At 44.5% G+C, this 16,013-nt stretch overlaps 1 protein-coding gene across 3 annotated transcripts in view; it reads left to right on the top strand.

Annotated features, from left to right (window-relative positions):
• kalrna (kalirin RhoGEF kinase a) overlaps positions 1-16,013 on the top strand; it is a 185,556-nt gene that overhangs the window by 162,501 nt on the left and 7,042 nt on the right. Inside the window, exons 36-55 of one of the 3 annotated variants that reach the window (XM_030787300.1) lie at positions 1,932-2,185; positions 3,027-3,044; positions 3,250-3,378; positions 4,158-4,253; positions 4,704-4,819; positions 5,281-5,347; positions 5,945-6,048; positions 6,164-6,233; positions 6,351-6,437; positions 6,545-6,637; positions 6,752-6,802; positions 6,946-7,023; positions 7,843-8,028; positions 9,336-9,507; positions 10,319-10,512; positions 11,248-11,498; positions 13,215-13,347; positions 13,921-13,983; positions 14,915-14,942; positions 15,182-15,344. In XM_030787300.1, coding sequence (XP_030643160.1) covers positions 1,932-2,185; positions 3,027-3,044; positions 3,250-3,378; positions 4,158-4,253; positions 4,704-4,819; positions 5,281-5,347; positions 5,945-6,048; positions 6,164-6,233; positions 6,351-6,437; positions 6,545-6,637; positions 6,752-6,802; positions 6,946-7,023; positions 7,843-8,028; positions 9,336-9,507; positions 10,319-10,512; positions 11,248-11,498; positions 13,215-13,347; positions 13,921-13,983; positions 14,915-14,942; positions 15,182-15,344 — 2,353 coding nt within the window. Of the gene's footprint in view, positions 1-1,931; positions 2,186-3,026; positions 3,045-3,243; positions 3,379-4,157; positions 4,254-4,703; positions 4,820-5,280; positions 5,348-5,944; positions 6,049-6,163; positions 6,234-6,350; positions 6,438-6,544; positions 6,638-6,751; positions 6,803-6,945; positions 7,024-7,842; positions 8,029-9,335; positions 9,508-10,318; positions 10,513-11,244; positions 11,720-13,214; positions 13,348-13,920; positions 13,984-14,914; positions 14,943-15,181; positions 15,345-16,013 lie in introns of those variants that run through there. The other 2 variants (XM_030787301.1, XM_030787303.1) reach the window with 2 other exon arrangements.

The following is a 16,013-nucleotide window of genomic DNA, read 5'->3' on the forward strand; positions in this document are numbered from 1 at the left end:
CACACACACACACACACACACACACACACACACACACACGCGCACGCACACACACACATCTGTAGGACCATGCAGAGGAAGAGCTGGAACAAAAGCCCTATGAAAGACACTGTATGGAGTGCAGTGTTCACTTTATCAAAGAGACTCTTCATCACCCTGCTACACGCAGATAGGCCAGTCAACCAATCAGAGAGCCCTGTGCCCTTATACTCTGAATGAGTGTGTGTGTGTGTGTGTGTGTGTGGGAGTGTATGTCTGTGTGTGTGTGTGTGCACATGTGTGTATATATGTGCATGTGTATATATATGCGTGTGTGTATGCGTGTGTGTATGCGTGCGTGCGTGTGTGTGTGTGTGTGCGCATGTGTGTATATATGTGCATGTGTATATATATGCATGTGTGTATGCGTGTGTGTATGCGTGCGTGCGTGTGTGTGCGTGTGTGCGTGTGTGTGTGTGCGTGTGTGTGTGTGTGCGTGTGTGTATGCGTGTGTGTGTGTGTGTGTGTGTGTGTGTGTGTGTGTGTGTGTGTGTGTACCCATAGGCAGAAATTGTGCTTGTTCAGACAGTGCAGCCACATTAGTGTGTGTAAAACCAAAGCCGCTCACATGACTCCTCACAAGGTCATTTCCTTTAATCAGTCCTGCCGTGTTTCTGTGGCCCAGGGAGCACAGCCAAATGCACCCTCCTGTTAGAATCACATCCACGGCCTCAGCTCCCCTCGCTCTCTCACTGCTCCCTCCTTCTCCCATAGTCCTCACAAGACTACACTCTGACAGTGAGCACCTCTCTCTCTCTCTGCCGCTGGGTCACTGTGGATTCCCCCCAGCAAACTGCTTTAAGCCTGTCTTTATGCGTGTGTTTCTGTGTTTCTTGGGGGTGTGTTTATGTGTGTGTTTGTGTATCTGTGTGCGTGTATCTGTGTGTATGCTTGTTTGCGTGTGTGTGTGTGTGTGTGTGTGTGTTTGTGTGTGTGCGTGCATGAGCGTGTGTGCATGTGTCCGTGTGTGTGTGTGTGTGTGTGTCTATCTATATTTAGCAATCAAACTTTAAAATCTCATGTTAATGAGATTTCCAAATGTTTCCTTAGCAGTGTCTGGGGTCACTCTTAGTGTTCTTTTGTTCATGTGTCCTTAGGAGGAATAACATTGTTCATTCACACACTCAGGCTAAACCCTGGTAATGGTCATAACCTCTGGTAATGGTTGCTGTTTGTTGGAATCTTCCAGATTGGGTCTTATAAAATGTGTTATCTCAGGAGTTTGAGGATGAAATTTTTAGCTCATTTTTCCTGGCGTGAAGTGTCAGGTCTGTTGTAGAGAGAATGTGTGTGGTGTGAGACATGGAGAACTGGTGAGAAGCACAGTTTGCCATATAAGGTGGGGAGCAGTTGGGATGAGATATAATTCAGGACCCGTAGGTGAATCCCTAAACATCCAAGCCATGGTCATTTTCCAGGGAGTAACTGTTAAAACTGTTCCATTCCCCTGGCAGATATAGCTCTTTTCACTGATTTTAATTCAACATGTAACCATGCCCGCAGACACATGATACTGTGTGTCACACTGATGCAATGCTGAATTATGTCTGTGTAGAACTTCACTGACTTTGTCTGGGAAAGTCAAGAGTCTGTGTGCTCTCCTCCATGCACATCAGGTCTATTAAGACAGGAGTATTCATGATACAGGTATTGTTATTGAAGAAATGACACACTGAATTTTTGTAATTCTTGTTATGTGTCAAAAAACTTTTATCTACGCGGTGGAACTTCTTTAGAAATGGGACTTAACGTCAATCTTCTCTGTAGGGAAAATGTCTTTGAAATATGTCAGCATTAGTTATCTTTTACTTTGTTCATAACTCAAGGTTTTTTTGTATCAGGCCTTCTAACCTGTCTCTCCTTCTCGTTGTTTTGTCATGGTTCTCTCTCAGAGAACTACGCAGTTAGCAGCTCAGACCAGAAGACAGAGTCCGTGGCCACTTTGGCCCCTCAGGCATCTCTGAGCTCCATTCCGACCAGTTCTCCAGGGCCCAAACGCTCCAGTAACACACTGAAGAAATGGCTGACCAGTCCCCGACGTCGCCTAAGCCACGGCAGCAGCACCAAAAAACTCCCCAGCAAACCGAAGAAGAGAGAGGGGCGTAAGAGCATAGAGCTGCCTGAGCACCATGACAACGCAGAAGAGGTAACGCAACCAGCAGAGCTTTCACTGCGTTTCCGGAATGTTCTACTACAGAGTCAGACCCGTCAGGGCTTAATTCAGTGGAACTCGTTACAGAATGCAAAGACTTTAGGTTATGTAGTGTGTTCTGTTTAAACAGAATCTTCGTTGAGTAACACTGCCGCAGGGCCACTCGGTGATATGTGACTGGCTGAAAACGAGTGGTCAGAATGGCGTGAGGAGTCTTAAAACCTTAAAACCAGTGCTCCTTAATGGGCTGATTGCGCTAGACGCAGGGAGGCATCAAGCTCAATTCATCCTGTGTAACTGTGTTTGAGTTGTCACATACCTATGCTCCATCTGAGAGTACACCACAAACTGCACATAGTTTTTTTCACCTTATCTGGACCGCCTGCATTTCCTGTCAGAGCCAACAGTAAAATTTGGACATGTGGAGAGCAGACCAGCAGAGTTTTCGGTTTCAAAGAGTGACCACATTCAAATCATATGATGCCTCAATATTCCTGTGTGTTTCCATCAAACAAAGACTTCTGTTATGATAAACATACACAGTCATAACTGTGAGGAAATGAGATCTCTGCTCTGTCTTTTCCTTCCTCCGTGTTCTACACATAGTTCTGTGCTACCTCAGCGCAGTACTGAGTACACAGTTTACTGTTAAGACACATTTTATGAATGTTTCTAGGGACATTTGGCAGTGTGCCCTATCTTATCCCCTTAAGCACTGACATTTTATAAAAGCCGCCCCTTTATCTGCTGTGCGCTTCTCCATGCAACCGTCTTCTCTCTTGAGAAACTGCGTCCCCTCTTCTCGCTCCCCGTGAAGAACGTCATGTAAACGGAGGAAAGAGGGAGAAAAGGCGTTATAGGCACTTTAGAAGTGCCCAGATGATGGAGCTGTTGATGGGACAGGCGTAATCAGATGCACTGAGGGCTTGCTGCTCTCCAAGGCTGAGTGGAGCTTTTGGTTCAGTGGGACAAAGATGCTCTGTGTTAGTCGTACTGAACTGTGAACCCCAGTCACAATGAGGCTCCTTAACGCAGTGCTGTGTTCCTCACAGAGAAAGGAGGGAGTCCTGTCCAAGCCCTCCGCAGGCCTGCAGAGCGGGGGGGAGGAGGAACCGGAGGACGACTCCCACACCCCACTCCCACCCCCAATGGAAATCATCAAAGACCCCTCATCTCAGGAAGAGAAGGTAGAGTCACGCCCACTCTGTGTTTACACATGCCCCCGCCCCTGTGTTTTTTTCATTCCTCCACCACAGACGGTTGAACTACCTGAGTTCTGTTCTGCTCTGTTCTCTGGAGGGTTACTGACAGGAGAAGGCCAGAGAGCTATAAAGCAGGAGAACACAGTAATAGAAATGAAAACGATCGTAGTAAATGACAGATGATTCATGGACAAGCTCATTTACACCTTTTAGTATGTTCAGAAAAAAAAAACAGTAAGTGACTTGTATAAATTTTGCATCCAGTAATGTAAAGCAGAAATCACTTACAAATATTTATAGTGTTTGTAAAAGTTATTATCACTAGTTCATTATTACCTCTTAGTTTTCAAAGGGTGTAGTTTTATAAAACTGAAAACAGAGTTCATCAGGTCAGATTATGGCTCTCATATTCTGACCTACCAAAAGTCACACATAGTTTCATTACATGTTTATAAGACACCGCACAGACACGGTTACATACACACAAACTATTCCCTGCTGTCCTGGTGTTTCTGTGGGTAATCATTTTTCAGCTGTCAGATAACATAAAGAGAACTGGCTTGGTTATAACCCATCATAGCTCTTTTCTCTGTTCTCTGCTCTCAGATTGACCTCTCCTGTCTTTCCCCAAGAAGCTATATACTCTGCTAATAACAACCTGTCTCTCTCTCTCTCTCTCTCTCTCTCTCTCTTTTCCTCTCTTTCTCTCTCCTTTTAACATGCCTTTCCCTGTAACACTGTGTGTACTGGTGCTGATGGTGCAGTCGTCTGCATTGCTTGCGGTGCAGCACGGCTCGGCCGATGTGCCCAGTGCCGCTGAATTGGTCAGTGCCATAGAGAAACTGGTCAAGACCAAAATGGTAAGTGAGCGGTCTAGTTCAGCAAGCAACAGTCTTCTTCTGTTCCCTTAACACTGTCTTTCCTCTGTCCCCTCCCCTTCCGCTTCCACTCCCTCAAGCAGCAATGCTGGTCCTGCACTGTTTCACAGATCTAACAAAGTTTGTGTTGTCTTGTCTCGGGTTAACTGAGTGAATTTTACCCACGTCTCTTGATTGTCAGTGGCAATTTTGTGTTGTGTCATCTCTTTTTATTATGAGTCATGGTTTTTCTTTTTTTCTGTTCTTTGTTTTTAACTGCGTTAAGCTACATACACAGTTCATCCATAGATCATAGATGTAAAATTAAATCTTGAAGCAGAGTTCTCCTGTCTCTCTGTTTCTGCGGTTCTCTCAGGCTCTGCTTGGTTTATGCTTCTCAGCATGTTCTGTGTGTCTCTTACCCAAATGTCAATTCTGCTGTTTTAATATCAGACTCTGGACCCGGGATCATACCCCAGTTTTGGACCCATGGTTCCACCAGAGCAGAAGAGCACTCCACCCAGAGACCCTGAGCTGGAGAAACAAGCCAAAGCTTTACGTGGACGCATGTAGGGCTCCTCTTCGCTCTCAATGAACTGATACAGTGGCACCGTTTGCTCCTTATCCCAGGCCGAACTTACAAAACAAATAGTCTGACCTGGGGGATGACTGTCAGTACTGTTTCAGAGCTAAACTGAAGGATAACAGTGTCAGTACTGTTATAGATGTGAACTGAGGGGTGACTTTGTAATGTATACCTTACAGCACTGTGTGTGAGAGATGAATTCTTTAAATGAAAAAGCAATCAACAGAGTGAAGTGTGTGTCGTTCTCTTGGCAGAGTTAAGTTGTGTCAGTGTAGTCCTGTGATTTTTATGACAGACTGCCTCCGCTCTGTCACTGTGAAGACAGAAGAATGACACACATGTCCATGTGAGATCTTGTCCATAGTAATCTGAGCACACGCTCGGGCTGGAAATCCTTTGTAACAGAGAAGTGGTGACCTTAATTCAAACACTCCTGTGTTTCAGGTTTGTGCTTAATGAGCTGATTCAGACAGAGAAGGACTATGTCAAAAACTTGGGCGTCGTAGTGGAGGTAAGGCAGTCAGCTGGACCAGGCAGCTGTCAATCAACTTCTCCATTAAACTGTCAGTTTCTGTCCATCAAACTGTTTGGTCGACGCCTGAATAAGCATAAAATGTCCCTGTAATCGTCAATGTTTTGAAGAGGACTCTGGGCTGTCTCACAGACATGTGTCGATGCTAAAGGTCATCTTTGTGCTAAGCTTGGCTGGTTTCTGGACAACAGTACTACTCTGTACTACGTCTGTACTATGAGCTCTGTCTGTGTCCAGCTCTGCTGAGTATTGTAATGTAAAAGGAGGAAACATGTCATTGCTTATGAATCCTGTGGAGAAGGGCTCTTTCTTTAGTTCTTTCTTTCTTTTCACTCGGTTATTCTTCTTTTCTTGACTGATACATGGTATTAACAGTTATTCTCTCTCTCTCTGTCTCTCTCTCTCTATCTGTCTCTCTCTCTCTCTGTCTCTCTCGCTCTCTCTCTCTCTGTCTCTCTCTCTCTCTCTCTGTCTCTCTCTCTCGCTCTCTGTCTCTCTCTCTCTGTCTCTCTCTCTCTCTCTCTCGCTCTCTGTCTCTCTCTCTCTGTCTCTCTCTCTCTCTGTCTCTCTCTCTAGGGGTTCATGAAGAAAATGGAGGAGAAAGGAGTGCCCGAGGACATGAAAGGAAAAGACAAAATTGTTTTTGGAAACATTCACCAAATCTATGACTGGCATAGAGAGTAAGATTTTCCATCTTTGAGTTTTTCTTCTAAAGGTTTCATATTCTGAATCTGTCTCAAGCTATGGCAAGGAAGCCTGCATTGTCTAGAAGTGTTTTTCTCTTTTGTTCTCCAGTTTTTTTGTGGTCGAGTTGGAGAAATGTCTGGAAGAGCAGGAGCGTCTTCCTCAGCTCTTTATGAAACATGTGAGACCTGTGACATCACACATTTTTGATATCGCACATGTGTGACATGACACTCAGCGGTCTGTCTGTGCATGTCCATGGGTTTGTCATTGATTCTCTCCACACTGTGCTCTTTAGGAACGCAGACTGTACATGTATGTGGTTTACTGCCAAAACAAGCCCAAATCAGAGTTCATCGTTGCTGAATATGATTCATACTTTGAGGTAAAGCGTCACGACATGTTTGTGTTGAATCTTTTAAAAAAAAAAAAATACAATCATCCGCTCATCTAGAATGCCCTTCAATTGGTTTCTCCATGTCTGAATGACAGGGAATACAACAGGACATAAACTCCAGACTGAATATCAGTGACTATCTCATCAAACCTATCCAGAGAATCACAAAGTATCAGCTTCTACTGAAGGTGAAACAAACAAAACCAAAGACACTTAAAAAGATGGCTCTTTACACTGTTTTAAATGATCAGAGACAATATGTAATGTTATTGTAATATGACATTTTCTCTCTCTTTTTAAAGGATTTCCTGAAATACAGTTCGAAAGCTGGGCTAGACTGTCAGGACATTGAGGTGATCAGTTTCTCCACATTATTTACAATGATCATGTTAGAGCCTATAGTATATAACTAATTACACTGTGATAAGGTTGTTCTTGTTGCAGCACTATGTGAGAAGACAGTGGATTTGATGTTCTTGTTGTAACTGTGTTACAGAAAGCAGTGGATTTGATGTCACAGGTTCCCAAGCTCTGTAATGACATGATGAACCTGGGCCGGCTACAGGGCTTTGAGGTACTGTTCCCATCAGTGCTCACAGTTTTATCAGCTTTTTTATCTGTGCTTAACTTGCATCTGACAGATCTCCAAGGCTGGATTAACTTGGGAAAACTTAGAGTGGAACTGTGTTGCATGGAGTGAAATTAGCTCTGTAGATTTGCATGTGTTGTGTCTTATGACAGTGCGTAGTAGAAATGTGAGACCAGAAAGAATGTCCTGTTTTGATGTAGAAACATTTTCTTGTGAAATAGGAACAGCATGACGTCAAGGGTGTAAATACAGTCTTCTATGAAACAAAAGGATGTCATTAGGATGATGCTCAGTGCATGTAAGATCTGTCATCCATTGATTTGTGCTGTATCGGTGACATTGTGAGAGCAGACAGATGCGTGCTGACGGACAGGCTGACAGACAGGCTGTGGCTTTGACAGACAGGCTGTGGCTTTGACAGACAGGCTGGTGAGACAGACAGGCTGTGCCTTTGACAGACAGGCTGGTGAGACAGACAGGCTGTGCCTTTGACAGACAGGCTGTGGCTTTGACAGACAGGCTGGTGAGACAGACAGGCTGTGCCTTTGACAGACAGGCTGGTGAGACAGACAGGCTGTGCCTTTGACAGACAGGCTGTGCCTTTGACAGACAGACTGGTGAGACAGACAGGCTGTGCCTTTGGCAGACAGGCTGTGGCTTTGACAGACAGGCTGGTGAGACAGACAGGCTGTGCCTTTGACAGACAGGCTGGTGAGACAGACAGGCTGTGGCTTTGACAGACAGGCTGGTGAGACAGACAGGCTGTGCCTTTGTGTGAGTGGCCTGACTCTCTGTATGACACAGGGAAAGCTGACCAGTCAAGGAAAGCTGCTGCAGCAGGAGACATTTTTCGTGTCAGAGCAGGACTCGGGCGTCCTATCTCGCAGTAAAGAGAGAAGAGTCTTCCTCTTCGAGCAGATCGTCATCTTCAGCGAACTCCTGAGGAAGGGCTCCTCCACACCAGGCTACCAGTTTAAAAAGAGCATTAAGGTGCTTTTAATCACAACTACTCCACTCCTCTTCTCTTCACTCCTCTTCTCTTCTCTCTACTCCCCTCCAATTCTCTCCCCTCACTCCTCTTCTCTCTACTCCTCTCCTCTTCTCTTCAGTCCTCTTCTCTTCTCTTCACTCCTCTTCTCTTCTCTCTACTCCACTCCTCTTCTCTCTACTCCACTCCTCTTCTCTCTACTCCTCTCCTCTTCTCTTCACTCCTCTTCTCCTCACTCCTCTTCTCTTCACTCCACTCCTCTTCTCTCTACTCCACTCCTCTTCTCTCTACTCCACTCCACTTCTCTTCTCTTCACTCCTCTTCTCTCTACTCCACTCCTCTTCTCTCTACTCCACTCCACTTCTCTTCTCTTCACTCCTCTTCTCTCTACTCCACTCCTCTTCTCTTCACTCCTCTTCTCTTCTCTTCACTCCACTCCTCTTCTCTCTACTCGCCTCCACTTCTCTTCTCTTCACTCCTCTTCTCTTCACTCCTCTTCTCTCTACTCCACTCCTCTTCTCTCTGCTCCACTCCTCTTCTCTTCTCTCTACTCCACTCCTCTTCTCTTCACTCCACTCCTCTTCTCTCTACTCCACTCCACTCCTCTTCACTCTACTCCATTCCACTCCTCTTCTCTTCTCTTCACTCCACTCCTCTTCTCTCTACTCCACTCCTCTTCTCTCTTCTCCCCTCCACTCCTCTTCTCTCTACTCCACCCCACTCCTCTTCTCTCTACTCCACTCTTCTTCTCTCTGCTCCACTCCTCTTCTCTTCACTCTACTCCTCTTCTCTCTGCTCCACTTCTCTTCTCTCTACTCCACTCCTCTTCTCTCTACTCCACTCCTCTTCTCTCTGCTCCACTCCTCTTCTCTTCACTCTACTCCTCTTCTCTCTGCTCCACTCCACTCCTCTTCTCTCTACTCCACTCCACTCCTCTTCTCTCTTCTCCACTCCACTCCTCTTCTCTCTATTCCACTCCTCTTGCAGAGAGAAGGCCCAAGGTCAGCGTTTCTGGCTCAGAGGGCTCAGTTTAACATACACTCAGTTTCTCACTCTGTGACTGTTGTGTTTGCTGTCTTTTTAGATCTGACCCTCAAATTAAAACATGAGAAAGTAGAATGATATGCACTGTTCAATGAAGCTCATTCACAGTTTTAACCTGTAATTCTTCACTCACACTCTGTTTCACTCTCTACCTCCCTTAGCCTCAGGAGCTGAAAGTTTAGGGTTGGTCTCCCGCTCCTCAGACTAAACCTGTCGTTTTGGGGGGGTGGGTCTGGTTTTGGGGGCTGTGGTTTTGTTGGTGTAGGTTAGTTACCTGGGTCTGGAGGAGCATGTGGATAACGACCCGTGCAAGTTTGTCCTGACAAGCCGTGGTTCCGCCGAGCGTCTCACCCTGCAGGCCGCCAACGTGGACGTCAAACAGCTCTGGGTTCAGCACATCACAGAGCTACTGGAGGCACAGAGCAACTTCTTGTCTGGTGAGTAACCAAACAGCATACACACACACACACACACACACACACACACACACACACACACACCACTGTCTGTCGTGGCTCAAATTCGTCCAAACCTATGCTGAGATACATAGTGCTTATGCTCTGCAGGCAGAAAATGTAGGACCTCCACTATTTTCCCATAATTCACCTCAGTTTGGTGACACACGTTTACAGATGCTGGTGGTGTGAGCTGCACGACCTGCTTGAACAGCTGTGTTATTTGAATCCAAAACTGAACCACCCTCATATCATTTCCATCTCATTCAAATGACAGTTTTCACATATGACCCAGTTTATTTTACCACACGTAACAATTTTCACATGTAACCCAGCTTATTTAACCACGTTGTCAAATAAGTGTGTGTAGTGACTCTCCAGACTGGTATGTGCCTTTGACTTGCTGCAGTTGGCTTTTGTTTACCCGGCAGAGGGTGTCGATGTGCTCTAACAATAGATGGCATGTGAGCCTTTGATTTTCACCTTTAATATGAGCACAGTGTCAGCTTTCCTTCTGCCTTATTTACTTTGTGTGCTGCTTTAGAATGAGCCAGGTATACATTGTCTGTTGTTTACTGAAAAATTATTTGTTGCATAATACAAACTGAACCTTGGTCTGCAAACACCTCTGATGCTCTCATTTTCTTGCAAGTGTCAGCGTGGTATGACTCAGTCTAATTAGAGTAGGGACTTGTTCACTCTTAATACTACATGGCCTTTCTGTCAGTGATATTGGTTTGTTATGCTGCTGCATGTATGTGTTAACAACATTTGTACTGAAATATTCCCTCAGCACTTCAGTCTCCCATTGAGTACCAGAAAGAGAAGAGCAGTTCGCAGTCTCTCACACGCTCTACTCTGAACAACGTCAGGCCCACCTCCTCCTCATCTCTGGGGACAGAGAAAGCCCAGGTGAAAACACTCCCCTCCAACGGCAGCCTGTGTCTGAACCCGCAGAAGCCGAGCGACAGACACGACCCCCCCGGGGTGAGTATGTCATCGTGCTGTATACCCATGAGTACTGCTGCCTCACTACACTGTGTTTGTCCCAGACTTTTAAACCAAACCAGTGTAGTTCTCCTGCCCCACTCCACAACACAACTGGTCATGTTTGCATGGAGTAGAAACCACTCTAGTCCTGCTGCAGCACAGGACTTTCAGTGAAGTGTCAGTAATGGCCTAGTGACTGTGTTTTTTCTCCTCTCCACAAACTCCTGAGACGGCTCAGTTCATCATATTGTACATTCAATATCTGCTCATTTCTTTCTCATGGTTTCCATCATAGCTTAGAGAGCCTGACCGCATTTTTTTGTGTGTTTGTTTTGTGTGTTTGTTTTGCGTGTGTGTGTGTGTGTGTGTACGTGTGTGCGTACACATGTGTGCATATTGTGTTTGTGTGTGCGTTTGAATGTTTGTGTGTGTACGCATGTGTGTGCGTGTGTGTGGGTACATGTGTGCATGTGTTTGCGTGTGTGTGTGTGCTTGTGTGTGTGCTTGTGCTTGTGTGTGTGTATGTGTGTATGTGTGTGTGTGTGTGTGTGTGTGTGTGTGTGTGTGTGTTCATGTGTGCATGTGTTTGCGTGTGTGTGTGTGTGTGTGCTTGTGCTTGTGTGTGTGTATGTGTGTATGTGTGTGTGTGTGTGTGTGTGTGTTCATGTGTGTGTGTGTGTGTGTGTGTGTGTGTGTGTGTGTGTTCATGTGTGTGTGTGCTCCCCACAGCAGCATGCTGACGTGGCCTGTAACGGCATGTCATCCACTATGACGGTGACTCAGGACTACAGTGCTCTGAAGGAGAATGAGATCTGTGTCACTCAGGGAGAGACGGTACAGATTCTGGCCACCAATCAGCAGAACATGTACCTGGTCTACCGACCCGCCAACATCCAATCACCTGCCGCAGAGGGCTGGGTCCCTGGCCACGTCCTGGGCCCTCTCACTAAAAATCACTTAGACAGTGCAGATGCCAGCATCAAGTAAGTGTCAATCAAACCTGCCTGGAGCTCTGGTTGGATTGTTGAATAGAGCTCCACCCAGTTTCTGAGTGCCCCAAACCCTTTTTGTCGGAACGAACTGGGAAAATTGAACACTGAGGGAGAAATTTAAGTTCTTCTTTTCGTTTTGGTAAAGAAGAGACAAAAATGATTTGTTGAACACTGTAGAGACCCATAGAGGAGCAGTACTCTGGTAATCTGAAGATGGTGCCAGCAATTTTACATCAGTGTGGAACTGACTGGACTGGACTCTTATTTCTGTTTCTAACACAACTTTTGTTTTTGTTTATATGTTTAAAAGTACTTTTTTGTGAATCTGGGCCTAATTTCTCCAAATGGAGAATGTTTTTCTGTTATTGTCTATGGCAATTTGTACAGGTTGTGTTTTTGTTTTAATATTATTTTTGGGAAAGTTGAGTTCATTTTTTTCCGTCTAATCCCATTGGAGGTTTACTGTAAATATTCTTGTTTTGTTAACTGATTTACTGTAAATATCCTTGTTTTGTTAACTGATTCTCCTTTCAGCCCATTCCTGTCAAAGTCTTTTGCACTATTTAAGAGTCCACAATAATAAAGCCAAATTGTGGAAAACGGTTTTAGTCACAATGTTCAGCATTGTACATATAGTGTAACTAATCATTTTAATGTATTATTTTAAATATGTAAAATAAATTTTTGACATGAGCTAGACAAAGATAAGCAGATTGGTCTTGTTTTGTCCAAAGAAAAAAACAGCAGAAACTCTGTAAGGCAAAAGCAGGCAAACTGCATTTTGCTTCACTGATTACAAATACCTGAATCCTAAAAGGTTTGATTATCTCTCGCTCTCTTTCACAGATATAACTGCATTTTACACATACCTAATATACAACCCACTACAGTCAGAGCAGCGTTCCAGAGTATTCTACTGAAAATCCACTGCCCAAGCCTTTTAGTCTCTCACCAGTTCACTTATTTTCATTTATTTGTTTGATTTGTGTATTTTTATTTTAATTGTTTTTGTTGTAGTTTGTTTAAGAGCACTTCGTTTTTGTTTGTACTAATCATACTGGTCCTGGACAGAAGACAGAGTTTGTGTGTGAAGCAGGCGATTGGACCATTTTGTTTTTTCCATCCAGCTAATGGTTGTGCTTTAGACACCTGACACATCTGCTGCTTCCTCCCAAACCCTGTCTCCACTATGGTGTAAAGGTTTAGTGCAAATGTGACCAAGACCCATCGGTACCAGGGTAGTTCTATAATTCACTTCAACAGACTATAGAAATATTGGTATTCTCTGGTCTCTTACAAACATTACGTACGTAAAAGACAGTGTTGATTTACGCTGACTGACAGATATGTCCGTTACTGTCCATGCTGTGATTGGTGGAGTTTTAAAGGCTGTCATTACGTAGTGTTGAGACTTTAACACAGAGGCATCAGAGGGAAATGAATCTTTATTTGACCTACTGAGTGAAGGCTCACAGTCAACCCTATACATTCTTCTCAATGCTTAACTGGTATTTCACTTTCGTCTCTACCAAAACCAGGGTTTTTTTTACCTTATTTGTTCCATACCAGCATCGTTTCACGTTTCATGTGTTGTTCTCAGTAAATTTGAATGCCCCCCCGCCCCCCCCCCCCCCCCCCCCCCGCCCTTCCTTCCCCGGTCCTCTCACAGTCAGTCTAGTTTCACAGCTGCGTGTTCTGGTATGACAGGAAGTCTCTCTCGTGGAGTACGCTGCGCTCCAGAAAACGTGCTGAGAAGGAGAGCGATGGAAAAAGTGAGAGCAAGGTTGAGAATGGAATACGCAAACCCAAAGACATCCTCAGCACCAAGGGCCCCGTGAAAGTGAGTAAGAGTCGGTTTACCTGTCTTCCCCCCTCACCTGAATCTGCATAACTGTCACTGACACATCTCACTCTCAGAACTAGCCCAGTTTGGTTTGACCACACGACATAACCCAATGCCATTTCTGCTCTCTGAACTCAAAGGACAGCGGTTTTGGACGTTGTTTAAGATTATCAGAGATGTTTCATATGTCTTTGCTTTGCATTGCTGTATTCATAGAATATAGTTACAGGTCTTGTTCAGTTTTCATTTGGAACCCAAGAGCACATTCAGGGACCCTGTTCTCAGGTTTAGCCCGTACCGTTCTCAGTCCTGTCCATTTTCCTGACACGTCCCAGCAACCCCCAGTCTGATGTCTGTCATTAGAAAAACCCTGTGTCTAATTTTGTTTACATCCCCTTCGGAGAGCAGCGGTCGCTGTTAGATGTGTTACTCTGTGACACTGTTTTATTCAGGCTCTACTCCTTTGGAGAGCAGCAGCGACTGTTACCTGTGTAACTGTGTGACACTGTTCTTGTAATACTACACAGTCTCCTCCTCCTCACTCTTTCCTCTCCGTCATCCACCCTATAGGACACACACAGCTCAGATGAGTCTGACTGCGAAGAGGAGCTGGATCCCAAAACTAGCATGGAGGTAGGATGTCTGTCCCTGCATGCCCACTCTCCAAAAGACATACACACACACACACACACACACACACTTAGTGTCTTAATCCGTTGTATCACACAAGTTCACTGCCTTGACTAAATGTAAGACTATTGGTAGCTCCATGCAGCTGGGCATGCTCTGTTTAAAGCGCAGTCAAGAGGGAAACGGTGGTTAGAACTCAGGCACAGCTGCAGGTCCATGACTGACAGCAGGGTCGGTCAGCTGCTCATGGTGTGTCACGCAGGTGTGGTGTCATTTGACCTCAGTGATGAGGGACATTATCTCACCACGCTGATAGCAGTGTGTTCGATAACTGGAATGTCTTATGGAATGTGTTTCGATACCACAGATGGGAATGGTTAGATAATACATGTTGAACTTGGTAACTGGCAGGATTTTACCTGATTTTCATAAAGCTAAAGGGTGTGTGATGGTGAGGAGGGGACTGATTCTGCTCTCTGACTGAGGCCAAGTCCCTCTGGACCGTTTTTGTGAAGGTGCCAATCACAGAAGCATGATCTAAAGGAGTCTTTTCAATGAATTACCTCAGTTTGAATTACTTTGTTTTTATTGGACACATATGAAAATAAGACAGAGAACTCATAAGCGTAAAATTCCAGTCATCCACAATGCTTCTTTAAATTCCCATATTTGTCATACTACTGCCACCTAGTGTCTTGGATGTGAGCTGTTTATGAAGACAACTGCAGGTCAGAAGAATGAACAAGTTCATTAGCGGATGTCTACTCACTGTGTTTGCATGTCTGACTGCTCTTTGTTTTTAGTGGAACTAGCTGTTACACTACTAAGTCATCTTTCGATGGTCATTTCTGATGCCAGTGTGTATCAGGAATTTGACTGTGCCCTACCCTGATAAAACCTGCTGCTATCTAACCCCTGTTTATTTGTTTTGCAGTTGCTGAATCCCAATTTTATTCAAGAAGGTAAGATTGTGAATAAGTATGTGTTACGAGATTTAACAAACTAAGAAGGTAAGATTGTGAATAATTATGTGTTACGAGATTTAACAAACTAAGAAGGTAAGATTGTGAATAATTATGTGTTACGAGATTTAACAAACTAATGGCACAGACATCACTCATGCGACCATGTGAGCAGCTGAGTGTTTAACTGTGACGTGTGTAAATTCAGGTGTGTGGTTTTCATTGGTTTTGTTGTGAAGTGGCCCCAGAGTTCCTGATCCCGCTGGCGGATGTGACGTGTGCATTCGGAGAAACAGTGGTGTTGTGTTGTAAAGTGTGCGGCCGTCCGAAACCCCAGATCACTCTGAGAGGACCCGATCAAAGCCCAGTTCTCAACAACAACCGTTTTACCATCAATATCAGGTATATACAGACAGATCACAGACATGAACAGGAACCATTTTACCATTAGTAATCAGGTATATACAGACAGATCACAGACATGAACAGGAACCATTTCACCATTAGTAATCAGGTATATACAGACAGATCACAGACATGAACAGGAACCATTTTACCATTAGTAATTTAGGTATATACAGACAGATCACAGACATGAACAGGAACCATTTTACCATTAGTAATCAGGTATATACAGACTGATCACAGACATGAACAGGAACCATTTCACCATTAGTAATCAGGTATATACAGACAGATCACAGACATGAACAGGAACCATTTTACCATTAGTAATTAGGTATATACAGACTGATCACAGACATGAACAGGAACCATTTTACCATTAGTAATTTAGGTATATACAGACAGATCACAGACATGAACAGGAACCATTTTACCATTAGTAATTTAGGTATATACAGACAGATCACAGACATGAACAGGAACCATTTTACCATTAGTAATCAGGTATATACAGACAGATCACAGACATGAACAGGAACCATTTTACCATTAGCAATCAGGTATATACAGACAGATCACAGACATGAACAGGAACCATTTTACCATTAGTAATCAGGTATATACACCAGAGCAACGTGCTGGGGAAGTACACTGCCACACCCTGGA

This window comes from Chanos chanos, chromosome 10 (assembly GCF_902362185.1).
Source record: "Chanos chanos chromosome 10, fChaCha1.1, whole genome shotgun sequence".
Classification (NCBI taxonomy): Eukaryota; Metazoa; Chordata; class Actinopteri; order Gonorynchiformes; family Chanidae; genus Chanos; species Chanos chanos.